Genomic DNA, 15,774 nt, shown 5'->3' with positions numbered 1-15,774 from the left:
CTTAAAGCTTTTGCTGGGACATAGTATACATCCTGTCAGCTCTCCTTGCGTTGACCGAAACAAGTCATGTGGTCAACCCTATAGCAGATACTGCTTCTGTAGGGAGGCTCTGAAAATCACATGGCAATGAGCAGGGGCTTTCAGTGCCTCCCTGAAGGAGGTTTTTGACCATATTTTAACTGATCCTGACGGTTAAAATGGTATACGTGTATAGACTTATTCTGATATATAGCACTTTTTTTTTTCAATCAAATAGGATTTTCTACAAGGAATTTGTCTTACACCTGACTGTGAAGGTATCATTTCTAAGATTATCATCTTCAGCAGTGGTGGTCAAGTTAAATGTGAAGTAAGTATCTAAGGGGAAATCTTATTAAATTGATAATGAGAATGCTTATACCTTTTAAAGCATGATTTAAATTTCTGGAAGTTGTACAGTTTGGATCTTGTCTTTTCCAGGAAACAAACAGTTACTTCATTTCAGACAGTATAGGAGCTATTAGGATGGGAGAATGCCTCTTTGCAATGAAGGATTCTTACATTCTTTTATTTCCTAACAAGTAAAGGAGGCTTTTACATTTTCGTTTTACTGTTGTTACTCTTTTTATAATGTTTTTTTCTTTACCCCCAGTAAACTTCTGGGTATTTGTGGGGTGGGGATCCTTAGGGAGGTGAAGAGGGTCTTGAGGGATTACATTTAACTGGTCAATATGGAGGTAGCAGGAGTGGATTGTTGTAATGATATTTGTAGTTTATTTGATCTCTGCTTGCTTTTAATTTTAAAAATTTCTTGCTAAAGTGCATCTACTCTCTTGTTCCTCTTTTCAGTAAATTGTTTTGCTAAAGTTTTCTGGGCTTTTGTCTGGGTCAGAACATCATCACTGTTCTTTGACAGATTGACCATTGACTGTGTGTGCTTGTGAAATGCTTGTTGCTTGTGGTTTTGTGCTTTATGTCATGGGCGTATGAGACAAATTTTGGATGTCTTTGTTTTATTTAAAGTTTGAACACAAGGTCGTAAAAGAAAAGGTTCCTTCAAGACCTATTCTGAAACAGAAATGTTCTAGGTAAGATTTTTAACAATGAGTAGCTTAATGATGTCTTTTACAATATAATTCTGTTAAATGCAGGTTTCTAAATCATGCTGTTTTTTGAATTGACTGTGCACACATGTCCAAATAAGTGGTTTTTAAATGATTTTTATGGATTTTTAAAACTTAAAGAGAACTAGCCTGAAATGATTAAATACTGAAAACTTGAATCAGAAGCCTTATTTAGTGGTTGAATTTATAAGTAAACTTATGACATTTGATGCCGTGAAATGACTTTTGATTAGTAGATTTGTCAGGTAAAAATTGTATACTTAGTTGTTTAATTCCAAAAGCACTTTTTTAAATCTCTCTTCAGCAAACATTTTGAACCAATGACTTATTTCTCACCCTGAAATACGTAGTGTACTGTCAAGATTATTCCCTTCTTTTATCTTTTTGTTCAGATGAAATAATTTCAATGCTTCTTGCTTTTCTTTTTGGTCCTGCCTCTTGTTTTCCATTCTAATAAGTGATTTTTTTCATCATTGGTGACCAAGAAAAAGCAAAAGGAAAGATGAACAGACTTATTTGTTGAAGAGAATTCATTGTAACCATATCAACCAAATTCTGGGGTTGTGGGCCATTATTGGGATGTGGAAATAATAGTTTACTGTGGGACCTGTTTTTGAAATGAGTGTTTACGTGTATTATCTTGTGGAGTAATTTTTGTTATTCCTCTTCACCCTAAGCCGTAACTTACAAACATGGCAATAATATCTGTATAGTTGGTACATGCCATCCTTAGTGAAAAGTCACCCAGTCACTGAGGTTCCTGTTTTTATGAAACAAGTACCTTTAGTTTGACTGAATTGACCACGTGTCAACAGTTTTTGACACTGAACAGAAGATACAGGCTAAGTTCTAACTAAAAAGGAACACTTATAACTTACTGCTTAGAGAATGGTTTCTATAGTAGGCAAAGGAAAATAGTTAATTGAGTTTATAACAAAGGTGAATTATCACTAATTAACAATGTTTATCAGCCTAGAGAAACTAAAACTGAAAGAAGACAAAAAATTGAAGAGAAAGATCCAAAAACAGGAAGCAAAAAAATTAGCACAAGAGAGAATGGAAGAAGACTTAAGGGAAAGTAACCCACCCAAAAACGAAGAGCAGAAAGGTAAGCTGGAGTCCAAGGCATGATAAAAATGCCCAATTCCTACTTAAACTACAAGTATAAATATTCCTCTGACTGGGCCTTATGTTAGTTGTTACTGAATTGAAATCTGGATTTCGGTTAATATTTTAATACTGTCTTGGGAGCAGATGCTATAAAGGGCACTGATATTGGAAGCAGTGCACGGGGATTCAGAACACTCCCTGCCACTACTGTAAGGTTCCTTATCCCTGAACCAAAGGTGGAGATAATACCCACCATGAGTATTGCATGTTTGACAATGGTGTGTAGTCTCTGCTAGGAGCATTTAAGTTCTAAAAGAGTGAACTATAAATTGACTGATAATTATGCTGAGTTCAAAGGTTGCCTAGTCCAGCCTTTTGTTTTATGCTTATCTTGTCGTCATTCCGTGATCAACATGGGAATGTATCTGGTATGTCACTGTTGCTGTGGGTGTGTTGGTCTGTGTGTTTACTTCTAGATGCATTGAAGTAAGTTACTCTTATTTTGTGTAACTACGGCCGTCTATCAAAAGAAATATTTCCTCTTGCTGTATTTTTCATCTAGTATTCCATCAACGTTTCACAAATCAACCAAAATGATCTTTCTTACTGAAAAGTTTTCAGTGAATGTTGGTATTTTGACTTTGCATGCTTCAAGAGGCTAAGTGGCCATCCATTAGGGAGATGAATGGGTGGGAAGATGAACTTCTGAGATATTTTCCGACTTGTAGTCAGTGAGTCCACAGGTCTGCAATTTAGGATCCAACAATAAGATGAATAATATAACAAAAACTACTAAATACTAATTGAACCTGTAACTGAATAAATGATCCCTTTAACTCCAAAAAAACCCCTTTGTATTCTTAATGACTAAACATGTTTATTCGATATAAATTTTAGGTAGTTGATGAGGCTTGGTTAGAATGGTTGAGGGAAGTAACCTTATTTTAGAGGAACTAAAATTTTGGATGTTACATGAGTAGTACAGAGTGAAGGAGATAACGGTACTTCTGATATGTTTTATTTAACGTGAACTTTCATATTTTTTCAAAGGTATTGTTAAATAAGAGATGGGGCAAAAGTAGGTGTACACTTGTGAGTAAGTGAAACAGAGTTTATTCTTGTATAACTTTTTTTTTAAAATATTTTTTTTATTGATTTCAGAGAGAGAAAGGGAGAGAGAGAGAGAGAAACATGAATGATGAGAGAGTCATTGATCGGCTGCCTTCTGCACGCCCCCTGCTGGGGATCAAGCCCACAACCCGGGCATGTGCCCTGCCCGGGAATCAAACCTCAATTTCCTGGATCCTAGGTCGATGCTTATTTATTGCATTAAATAATGCAATAATTATTACTATTAATTATTGTGTTATTTTCCATATAAGCAACTATAAATGTACTTTTGCCCCACTCTGTATTTATATTCATAATTTAGAATTTTTAAAAAAAAAATATCTTTATTGATTTCAGAGAGAGGAAGGGAGAGAGAGAGTTAAAACATCAGTGATGAGAGAGCCGTTATTGATCGGCTGCCTCCTGCACACCCCCGGCTGGGGACTGAACCTACAACCTGGGCATGTGCCCTGACTGGGAATCGAACCATAATCTCCTGGCTCCTAGGTCGATGCTCAGCCACTGAGCCACACCTGGCCAGGCTAGAATTTCTTGAGTTGTTTATTTAAAACAACATGAAGAGTCCATCTGAGCCATATTTATATTATTCTGTAATGTTACATCATCTTTTTCTGAGTTTCTATCTTTGCAAGTTGGTACTATTTCTCACTGTAACTGACCACCATGGTTTATCCTTAGAAACTGTAGCCAGTGTTGAGAGTTGCCAGTTCCTGGATGACAGGATTCTGCAGTGCATCAAGCAGTACGCCGACAAGATTAAATCCGGTGTGCTGAATACGTCTAAGCTCCTCAAAGAGTTGCTCTCGTGGAAGGTTTTAAGCACAGAAGACTACACATCCTGCTTTTCCAGCAGAAATTTTCTAAGTGAAGCAGTGGACTATGTCATTCGTCACTTGATTCAAGAAAAGAATAGAGTCAAAACAAGGATATTCCTGCATGTTTTGAGTGAGCTTAAAGAAGTGGAGCCAAAATTAGCCACCTGGATCCAGAAACTTAATAGCTTTGGTATGTCATTTCCTTCTGGAGATGCAGTGTAGTAGGAAGGATAAATATGGGCTCTGAGGCTTTTTTCATTTTCTTATCATTTATGAGTTTTTAAAATATAGAATTGAAAATTGATATGGTTAAAAATACTATTTTCCCAACTCACAATTTTTAGCTTATTTTATAGAAAGGTTATTACGGTATACTTTTTCAAAAGATGTAAACACAAGAAAGTTCAGTCAAAAAATCTGGTCCCATGTTATGCTAAAGTATTTGTAAATGTGTAAAACATAAGTACTGTAAATAGCAGGCCTAGCCATGGGTACATAGCAGCCCCTGGAGTCAGCTGTCTGTGCCCTCTGTGGTTGCCTTGGCAGGGCCAGAGTAAATGATTTTGCTGGCCGTATAAGGCCTTGGGCTGGACATTCCCTACCCCTGGTGGAGTCACATCATTTGCACGTTTAAGCAGAAAGAGGGATGGGGACAAGGGTGAGGGGTGGGTAGGGGGAAATTAACATTTCAGTACTAGCTGTGATCTGCCTCCCCTCACTGAGCACATGCTGTGATCTGAGCCTTAAATGGGGGGTGTGAATGTGGTATTTCTTCATAGGCAGTTTCCTTAATCCTTGTATGAGTATTTTATATGGTCCCTGGTTTTGGTGTTTAAAGGTAGTAATTTTTCATGCAGCAAGACCTCTGCCTGCTAACTATTTCATCTAGAAGAAACATTGTGTAGGGGAATTCTGGTTCAGCAGTTTGCTGGCTGAGAGCCTATGGCCCCTGTAGGAGGTAACTGTGCTGTATGAGAGGCATGTGGGAGAGAGGCAGAACTAATCTTTGCCTTTCAGTGGCTGTGTTAGTAAGTAGCAAGTGTTCACCATACTTTCAGTAATAGTGCATGGAGTTACAGTCATCCTTTTTCTGATTTGGACAAAGCGGATAAAGTGGGAATGATGAGCGCCTTGACTTCTGTGAGGAGTGTTAGGAGCCATGATATTTGGGGGAATATGGAGCAGTTCTTGGAGGTGTTGGGAGGAGTTTACCCATATACTGTTTTAAAGGCATTTGTAAATTAAAAGTGTTGTAAAATCTTGTTGGTTTGTACTAATTGGAATGAAAGTCATGAATTAGTGAAAAGGTTATTGCTATATTTTTAAAGGAATTTAATGCCTTTTCCTAAGTCTAATAAAAACAGTAATAGAAGCCTTTGGCCCACCTTATTCAACTAATAGATAAGAATCACTGTAATTAGCATATCCATGTTGAATGGTGTCTCTGAAATGTACAATAGCTTAAACAAGATTGCTCTCGAGTACATGTTTTCACTGCGATTGTAAGCAGACTGTCCTGAAACCATTTTCAAAGGTATGAAGGTGAATGTGATTGTATAGTAAGTGATTTCCCTCCTCCTGATATGGGCTTTGTTTTTAATCACAGGCTTAGATGCCACAGGATCTTTTTTCTCTCGTTACGGAGCGTCTCTTAAGGATCTTGATTTCAGCATCATGACTTTTCTCTGGAATGAGAAGTATGGTCACAAACTAAACTCTATAGAAGGAAAGCAACTGGACTATTTCTGTGAGCCAACATCATTGAAGGAAGCCCGGTGTTTGATATGGCTGCTAGAAGATCACAGAGACAAGTTCCCGGCGTTGCATAATGCTTTAGATGAATTCTTCGATATCATGGGTATGTGGGCTTAGTTTCAGTTTATATTATACCTAATCTTAGGAAACAAAATATGTGGAGGACCTAATTTATTTAAATACTTCACAAAGAAAATAGTGAAAATTATTATGGTAAAACCAGCTTAGTTGGGGAGGTTGGTGATTAGGAATAGTAATTTTTTTCATATCATAAAACCTTTTTACTCTATGGAAATAAGTGTTGTAGAGATACTCAGATGGATACATAATACTGAATATACCATCACTGTTCTCATCTTAGATATTTTGCGTCATGGCAAAGATCGCATGTTAAATTGACAGGATTTATTAAGAAATGATTTTATTTGTAGCAGTCAGGAAAACTGCTTGCAGGAGTAGGTGATGTTTGGGGATTCTAGAGCAGACAGCACATCTGCTGTGGTGGGAGGAGCTGGAACTGTGAGTCAGGGAAAGTGGGCTGTGGCTCAGCTTCTTCCCTCATTCATTTCATTAAAAAGCTCATTTTTACTGCTGCCTCAAGGCCTATGCTAGGAGTTAACAAGGAATTCAGAAATGCTTACGCTAGTCCCTGCCCTCAAGGGCCCTATTTAAGCTCTACAGAAGGGAGTAAAATGAGTATACGTGTGATGTGGGGGTAAGCTCAGTGAGAGAGGACCAGAGGAGCAGCTTCAGAGGAAGGACTGAGCATGTGCATTCTCCTAGCAAGAGGAGAGCCTGGTGTGTGGATGGGGTCCGAGGTGGAGGTGGAATTGCACAGGGTGACCTCTAGGCTCAGAGAGGATGGAGGGCAACGGGGGCCTGGGTAAGGGCTCAGAGTCCAGTTTGACAGAATAGGACAGCTACTAGTCAGCTCCTTAGCTGCTCTCCATCGTTAGTTTCTTCATCATTAAAATAGAGAATTTGGAGATCTGTGTGGGCCCATTTTGCTTAAATGCTAAGATTTTAGATTCTAAATTAATTTGAATTTTTTATTTTTGCTACTACATGTATATTTTATAATGCCCCTCCCCTTTCCCTCAGCATCAGAAGTTGACTTTATTGTTAGACATTAGACTTTTAAATTTCATGCTCTTTGTTTTAAAGTGTATGTTAAAAGGTCCGTCTCTGTACAGAAGTGTCACATGTTACCAAGGTCAGATGCAGTATAAGGAACCAAAAGGGCTTACTTTTGTTGTGATTCTTAGGAAAGAGCACACTCACATATAGATGGCTTTATTTTTCCAGGACACTGCTTCATGACTGGAGGTGACATGCCACTTGACAGCCTGAATTTATTGCCATCAGTTTGCTGCTGCTGGTAATAAAATGCTGTCTTGGGACTGAGCTTACACAACCCGATGCATGTTTGGATCACATAACAAGACAGCTAAAATGACACAGTTCCTGCTGTGTGCATTTTTCCTGATTCTGGTGTTCTGTACCTAAAATATGCAGTCTGTCTGGCTGTGACTCTTTCTCTGCTCTCAGTCATAGAGTCAGAAGCCACCAGCCAAATGACTGGCCAAACAGATATTTAAATCCCATAGTTCTGGCTCTTACCTTTACCCCAGACATTTTAAATTTTATCTTTCATTAGAATTACTTACATTTCTTTAAAGTTTAAAAAGTCCATTGATCTTGTCAGTAAAGCTATTCACTAATGTTACCAATGCTGTGATAATTGGGAGCCCCAGCCTCCCTCCTGAAGTCTGTATGCACATTTCCCTATTGGAATTTCTGTGTAGAAAGCCAAGAGGCCGGCCCCTTAAGAGCAATGTGGCTGAACCCGTTTATATCCCACTTACTGAATTTATCTCACTTAATAACATTGTTGTATATCTTGTTTTTTAAACAAGAAACCTAGAATTAGCCTCAATTCTTCCTTTTCCCTATTACCCCATACCTAGTTTGTCAGCAGTCCAAATGAGCTTTATCTTGGATCTGTCCTTTTCTTTCCATCTCCACTTCCCTCGGCCAGGACCCTAGTGATCTTTCCATGATCTGACTATTGCAGTAGGCTCCAAACTGGTCTCCATGCCTCTAGACCCTTTCACTCCAAATCTTCCTCTTAATATTGCCTCTAGTGATTCTTGAGGCACACCTGTTTGATCCTATAACTGTTCTGCTGCTTCATTTTGCCTACAGATTAAATTCACATCACATATCTGGGCTCATCATCACTCTGCCCATCTGCCTTCTGAATAAACACCCCTCCAGTTACTGTGCCGCAGCCCACCCTGTGCTTTCCTGCCTCCTGTCTTCACTCCTTCAGTTCCTCCAGCCACGTCCCACCTCCTTGCTTGTTTATGTCAAGCTCCATCCTCCCCAAAGCCCTTCCTGATCCCCCCTTGGGCCTCTCCCCTTGAAGACTTTATTATTCCATCAGCTTTATTGACATTATCTTTATTGTGGCAGTTAGCACACTGGGTGGCAGGCATTTGCCTGTCTGGCTGTTTCGTAGCACACAGGCCTATGGATGGCAGGGACTGTTCTATGCATCTCTGTATTCCCAGCACCTGGCATAGAGTTTGGCACCAGAAGGCACTCACATTATGGTGAAATGGATTGAAATTTTGTTGTTCTTGGTAGTTGGTTTCCCATTTAGTTAGCCATTTCACCTTGGTTTCTAAACTAGATTTGTGTCAAAGCCAAATGAGGCATAGAACATAGCCTGTGTCAGTGTATCTGGGGTGTTTTCCTTTGAGGCTTTAGTGTATATTGTATGGTGATGTTTATGTTCCATTTGCTCACAAAACCATCTGTGTCTTCCTGCAGACAGCCGCTGCACTGTGTTGAGGAAACAAGACAGTGGTGATGTGCCAGTAAGTTATTTGGCCACTTTAAATGTTATGCTCAAGTTTGTGTTAGCCAAAGGAAGAGGGGAGGGCCCTGGCCAGTGTATTGCATCGCAGGTGGCACTCCAGAACCAAAGCTGGAGGGCTTCTGATAACATGTACTATTTCCCTAGAAAGTTAACCCCAACTTACTATTGGAATTGGAGCTACTAGTAGTCTTAGAAATAGGAAGACAGTTCTTGAGTCGTCTGGCATGAAAATGAAAAGTTATCTGTAATGGTGAAATTCTGATGTTTTCCTCTTTAAGAAAAACCAAGGGACTTGGTTTTGAATGACTCCAAATTTAGTTGAACTGAAAATAATTCCAGAGTTGTCTTTGTTCGTAGGTAGTGGCAGTTTTCAAACAGGAAATTGCTTGTTTACTGACTTTTTAGGATCAAGTCATCAATACTTGAAGTTTTATCATAATCCATTCTATCAAATATTGCCCAGCTACATATGGAAACACAGCTAACATACCCCATGAGAAGTTAAATGCTGCTTCTAAATTCAGTGTTTGTGCCCCAGTGTCTGGCCAGGTGCAAATGTCTAGTTTGCCTTAGTAAAAGGAAAATCGTCAAAATACTATTAGCATATAACCGGAATTACTTTAAAAGTCTGATTAATTACTTGAAATGACACAAACCTTGTTGAAAATGAGTTCAAAATGTTGAAACAATGTAATTTTAGTTATAAGGCATCATTAAACTTTTTCTTAATTTCTGTTATAAATCATAATGCTAGGGCTAACACACTATATAGTGCTATTTTTTGTTAAACATTTTATGTAATTCAACTTATGACCAGTCTGTGAAAATTAGCATGTTTGTAATATATGGTAGCTTCATAATGCTGTTATTTGTTCAGTGATTTCCTCCTCACTTTTTAGTTTAATTCTACCAAGATAAAAAACAAAGGCAAGAAGAAGAAGCCAAAAGATTCAAAGGTATGGAGTATTTTCTGTATAAATTCTTCTCTAAAATATTGAGCATGTAAATTAGAATTAACCGATTCTTGGGATATTTGAAGCATTTTGTTGAGACGACATCTCAGGCTTTAAGGACATTTTGGCAGCTCTCTACATTTGAGGAAGTTTAGGTTCATGGTGTATCTAAGGAACTTTTTGAAGAGACTTTTATCTTTATTGTCCTTTCATTTTCTGAAAACTTCTGAGTAAAACAACTGTCATAATGTCGGATTTTGCATTGGTAGTCTCAGAGCAGGGTGACCAAGGGAGCTTGGGGTCAGATAGACCTGAGTTTATAACAAGGCTCTTGACCAATTATTTTTATTGCTGTTTTTATTTTCTGCATTACCTTGGGCAAACTGTTTGACTTCCCTGTGCCCTAGTGTTATCATCTGTGGGATAAGAGGTATTACCTGTTATCAGTAACTAAACACTCAAAATAAAGGTGGTGAATACTAATCATTATAACAGAATCACAGAATTGATAGGCTCCCTTCCTTCCTCTCATGCAAGGCTCTGCTCCAGGCCCATGAGATTACTAGGGTGGGCTCTTCGTGGCTGTTATGTATTTGAAAGTGGCAGGATCAGAAAGGGGCAGGGGTGGAAAAAGTAACCAAATATTAGGGGAGGATGCGAGCAGTCAGTAAAACTGATGGGAACTTAAACTGAGTGACATTTAAATTTTTTTTCGCGTGTAAGAAATCAGCTAAATGTTAATGGACCTATTTATGGTTGTTGAAACTTTTATTATTATGTGTTCCTATTCACAAGATAATTTAGATAAGTCTCATATATTGTCAGTTTGCATACATATTTATGTAAGCACTCATCACCTTTAATGGTAATTTTAAGGTAGAAAATGATTGACATTTTCCCGTCTTTTAAACCAGCCTATGTTAGTTGGGTCTGGAACAACTTCAGTAACACCTAATAATGAGACCATAGCTTCAGGCGAAGACCGTAAGTAAGTACATTTTTAAAATTTTTGCTTCATTTTAACTCAAGTGTTTTAACGTAGTAAGTGATGTTAACTTAATGTACTTTAAATTTGTGTTTTCCCTAATTTCTTTGTCTGAAGATATGCATCTATAATGACAACCTCATGTGACCCATCTTGGTTGAATTTATAGCATGGCTTGTCAACGTTAAGAATTCATACAAACTGCATTAAAATCACACGGCTCCCCTGGCTGGGTGACTTAGTTGGTTGGAGTGTTGTCCCATACACCAAAAGGTTTTGAGTTCCATTCTTGGTCAGGTTACATACCAAAAGGTTGCGGGTTTGATCTCTGGTCAGGGTGCATATGGGAGGCAACCGATTCATGTTTCTCTCATATCGATGTTTCTCTCTAATCAAGTAAAAAACAAAACAAAATATATCCTCAGGTAAAGACAATAAAAAAAGTAAAAAATAAAATCACAAGACTGATAATACTCACTTGATAAACTTGAGAACCTACTATGTGCAAGATACTGGGGTACAAGTCAAGGAAATGTTCTTTAAAATGTTCATTTGCTAAAGTAGGAGAGACGGAGATGTTTTGGAAGTTACATATGATGTAATAGTTTAACCTTAGATGTTAGTGATTTTTATAATAGCATCTGGTTGTTGAAGCTAAGTTTTCAAGAAACAAATAGACCTAAGAAGAAATAAAACTAGTGAGCAGCATATTCCTTTATGGGCCAAAAAACACAAAAAATGTTTGGGGTTTTTCCTACATTTATTAAAGGAGTTGTAATACTGTTGTTTTGCACAGTCATTTTCATGGATTCTTTAAATGGAGAAATTGTTTTAAGTTAATATAATAATAGCCTATATACTTAGATAACAATTATGTAATAGGCACTATTTTAAGAGCTTTATATATAGTGTAAGCTATTTAACCTACTCTTTTACCTTAAGAGATAACTGTTGTTATTATTATGTTCATTTTATATATAAGGGAACTAGCACAGTGGAGTGCCCAAGAACACAAGCTTGTCAACAGCAGAGCAGAATTTAAACCCAGCAATTTGGTTCAGAGCCCACACTCAAACTATATCTTTTTAGAGTGCTAGAATCATACCTCTTTTTTGAAAAAAAATAAAAATTAAGTACTTTTCACCAGTCTTGATTGCACTTTAATAGCAGTTATAATACAATTTTTCATTTTTCTCTTTAACAAGGTACAATCAATGCAACATTGATTTTTTATTTTTTAAACTAGGAGTTTTAAAAATTTTGCTGTTGTTGGCAAAAGTAGTTAATTAAAAGTACTCAGTAATCAAGTACATATATTTCTTGACTGTAACTTTCTCTATTAAATTCTCTGCTAGTGGTTTTTTTTTGGCATCATAATGCTGAGTAATATGTTACTATCTTTATGTTTATTCCAATTTAAATATGGGTGGGACAAAAGTAGGTTTACAGTTGTTAGTACGTGAAACAGTTTATTTTTGTATTATTTATTAGTTATTGTATTTTCCATATGAACAACTGTAAACCTACATTTGCCCCACCTTGTATTATTCTGGGTCACCTGAAGCTTATTATTCACAAAATTGTTTTTTTTTAACAGCAGACGCAATTCAAATTTCACAGGCCCATTTGTAGTGCCTGACCATCTTCGGCAAGATGTAGAAGAATTCGAAGCTCTCTATGAACAGCACAGCAATGAATATGTTGTCCGTAATAAGAAGCTGTGGGACATTAACCCAAAACAAAAATGTTCAACTCTATATGAGTAAGTAGAACATTCTACAACTATTTTATACCAAGGCCGCCAGTTAAATACCTTAAGTTGTTTAGTTTGTGTCACGTGATTATTAAAGGGATCATTTACTGGCTTGTAAATTCTGGGAAGAAGAGTATTTTTATAGCTTTTGTTCAGTATTACACAAATATAGCTGAGGATTTTTAATCATTAAATTTAGAATCCTAACAATTATTTGGTCAGTTTGAGCTGCTGACATAGATACTTGCTACTTCCAAAACTGTCCTGATATGTCCTGATAGGACTGATAAAGTTTCCAGCCATAATCGTTTCATCATGAATTTCAAGGTCTACATTTGACAAGGAGTAGTATGATTATGTGATCTCATTGTCTTTATGTTGATGGATGCATCTGTTTGGCATCTCGTACGTCGAGTTGATAGCTTGGTGAAGTGTTACCCTTTACTGGGGAAAGAATGCCTGGATCTTGTTATCGTTCTACCGGATGATGATGGTTCAGCTGGATGATAGTGCACGTAGAGAACCCTGTGTCTCTGTATTGTATTGGAGACTTGACTTCCTGACATTGGTCTAATAAAAGAAAAACTGCCTTTCCTTTTGAAGTAACCTTGGATGTGAGTTACTTTTGGATTGAAAATGTGAATGTGAAATTCACACTTAAGGCAAATCTGAGTGTGGTGTAAGAGTTCAGGAAAATCTAGGAATTACCATTTTGAGCTTGGCATTAATAAACAGTGCATGATGCTTTCCTTAGGAAATGGAGGGCTAAGATCTGCAATAGAAAATTAATTCAAAAGCTAACTGTTCTCCTGAAAAACCTGTTGCTCATCCATAATTTGGTCATTTCTTCTATTTTCCTCAGTTGCAGCATTTCTGTTCAGTCTGGTTATATGCTCTTGGGTTCCTCTTGATGGTTTTTCTCTAGAATTGAAGTGCTGAGAAATTCATATTTCCAGAGAACTCCTGGATGACAACATGGGAACAGCTATAAAAATACACTAGTATTTTAAAAAATGTGTAGACTTTGCTTCAGGCATCCAGAACTGAAGCCAGACTGTGTAGTTTTCAGGAGCTTGCTTCTTACAGAATTTATTACCATTATTAGTGGGAAGAAGTAAACAACTTGAGGAAAGAGTCATTGATTGACTGCTTCCTGCACACCCCCTACTGGGGGTTGAGCCTGCAACCCGGGCATGTGCCCTGACCGGGAATCAAACTGTGACCTCCTGGTTCATAGGTCGACGCTCAACCACTGAACTTCGCCAGCTGGGCACCAATTGGATTTTTTTGAAATTTTATTTTCTCTTTTCATTTGATATTCTTCTTGTTATATTCTGGTTATTTTTTTCTTGAATAAATTTTCTTTTAATTGCTTTATATTAAAATTTATAAAGTAGCTTTCTATTCCCCCCTTTTTTTCTAAAAAAAATTGATTATATTTTGAGGGGTAAAAAAATTTTATTTATAGGATCACTGATTGCATTTAGCCTTTCTCATTTACTATGAGTATAGAGTTTAATTTAATATGAGTATAATGTTTGTTGGGGAGGAGATGAGATCAGCTAGAAGTGAAATAGTATTTGCTTTGGGAGAATTTTTTGGGAAGTATAATTTTTTAATGAACATGTACAAGTACGTATAATCACTTAATGTAAATGCAAATTTTTCCCCAGTTATTTCTCTCAGTTGTTGGAAGAACACGGCCCCTTGGATATGAGTAACAAGATGTTCTCTGAAGAATATGAATTCTTCCCAGAAGAAACTCGGCAGATACTAGAAAAAGCGGGAGGTTTGAAATCTTTCCTCCTGGGATGTCCGCGTTTTGTTGTGATTGACAACTGTATTGCTTTGAAGAAAGTTGCATCACGGCTCAAGAAAAAGAGAAAGAAGAAAAACATCAAGACAAAGGTAGAAGAAATGTCAAAAACAGGCGAGTATTTACGAGTTAAACTGCCACTGAATCCAACTGCTAGAGAATTTAAACCAGATGTAAAGTCCAAACCAGTGTCCAATTTATCCTCAGCACCAGCTTCTGAGGATGTGAAGCCCAAACCTGGATCTGCTGATTCTCCCAATCCAGCCTGTGAAGCCGAGAAGCCGAAACCAGTATCCGAGAATTCTCTCAGATCAGTTCCTGAGGATGAGAAGCCCAAGGAGGTCTCTCCTGATTCTCCCAAACCAGTCTCTGAGGATACAAGTCACCAACGAGCCTCCTCTAATTCTCGCAAACCAGTTCCTGAGGAGGTGAAAGCAACCTATTGGACTCAAGCCCATTTGGTCACAGGATACTGTACATACCTTCCCTTTAGGGCATTCGACATTACCCCGCCACCACCAACATACATAAGCGTGGTACCGACTTTGCCCCAGTACACTAACATTTACACACCTCTGGCCACCATTTCTCCTGAATATCAGCTGCAAACATCAATAGCAGTGGTGCCATCTTTTGTAGCCAATGACAGACCAGATCAAAGTGCTGCTGTGTATTTTGAGGGTCCTCATTTGAATATTGAGCATGCCCCTGGTAACCAGATTGCTTCAGAAACACAGATCCTTCAGGACTCTTTGGAGATACCAGTAAAGTCACAGTGTGGCATGGGTGGTGCTGATCCAGCCCAGGGTGAGCCCAGCAGAAATGATGGTCACTGTGAAAATTCTGCCCACAAGCGGGAAGCAAACCCAGAAAAGAGCAATGAAGCAACGAACATTCCATACGCACAAGTAGTAGCCATACAGGTAAGACTTAAATAGGAAAAAGTCGTCTTAATACCAAAATTAATTTTTTAAAGAACTTTTCATTGCCATTATATTTACTAAAGTTCTTTAAAATGATTGATTGTATAGTGCTTACTAATGCTGTCACCTGAAAATGTTTTAAAAATATCCCTTTTATAGGACATAATAGGTAGTCTTGTGAGAGAGAATTTTGGGGGCTAGTAAATAGTACCCTTGTTTTCTACCCCAGTTTTGCACCAGTTGAGAAATAAGATAGAGGAATCAGTAGATGAGATGAAGCCAAAACATTAGTAATTATTACAGGCACAGTAGGAAGATGTGGCTCTTCTGTGGAGAGTGCATGTCCTAACAGGAACCCCCAACACACCAGCTTACCCCCAATTACAGCAGTGCTGGACCAGGAGGTTCCCAGTGTGGGTGCCTGCCTCATAAAACTGAATACAGAAGGAGGGAAGATGTGCTTTCTGCACATGCAGCTCCCAAGAGGAAGGAAAAAGAGAGCCTTGAGTTACGCATGCCCAGTTTCTCCTACCAAAACTAGGGAGG

General features: G+C 37.9%; 1 protein-coding gene across 15 annotated transcripts in view; it reads left to right on the top strand.

Annotated features, from left to right (window-relative positions):
- The window catches only part of TTC3 (tetratricopeptide repeat domain 3), a 96,285-nt gene that overhangs the window by 57,751 nt on the left and 22,760 nt on the right, over positions 1-15,774 (top strand). For 14 of the 15 annotated variants that reach the window (XM_081138055.1, XM_081138054.1, XM_081138051.1 and 11 more), the window contains 10 exons: positions 257-349; positions 1,003-1,067; positions 2,075-2,211; positions 4,023-4,349; positions 5,766-6,017; positions 8,750-8,796; positions 9,698-9,754; positions 10,666-10,739; positions 12,334-12,498; positions 14,163-15,228. In XM_081138055.1, the coding sequence (XP_080994181.1) occupies positions 257-349; positions 1,003-1,067; positions 2,075-2,211; positions 4,023-4,349; positions 5,766-6,017; positions 8,750-8,796; positions 9,698-9,754; positions 10,666-10,739; positions 12,334-12,498; positions 14,163-15,228 (2,283 nt within the window). The remainder of the gene's footprint in view (positions 1-256; positions 350-1,002; positions 1,068-2,074; positions 2,212-4,022; positions 4,350-5,765; positions 6,018-8,749; positions 8,797-9,697; positions 9,755-10,665; positions 10,740-12,333; positions 12,499-14,162; positions 15,229-15,774) is intronic. The other variant, XM_081138057.1, reaches the window with a different exon arrangement.

Source organism: Miniopterus schreibersii (assembly GCF_964146895.1).
Source record: "Miniopterus schreibersii genome assembly, chromosome: 5".
NCBI classification, from domain to species: domain Eukaryota; kingdom Metazoa; phylum Chordata; class Mammalia; order Chiroptera; family Miniopteridae; genus Miniopterus; species Miniopterus schreibersii.
Note: the sequence above shows the minus strand (reverse complement) of the source record. Positions and strands in the feature narration are given on the sequence as shown.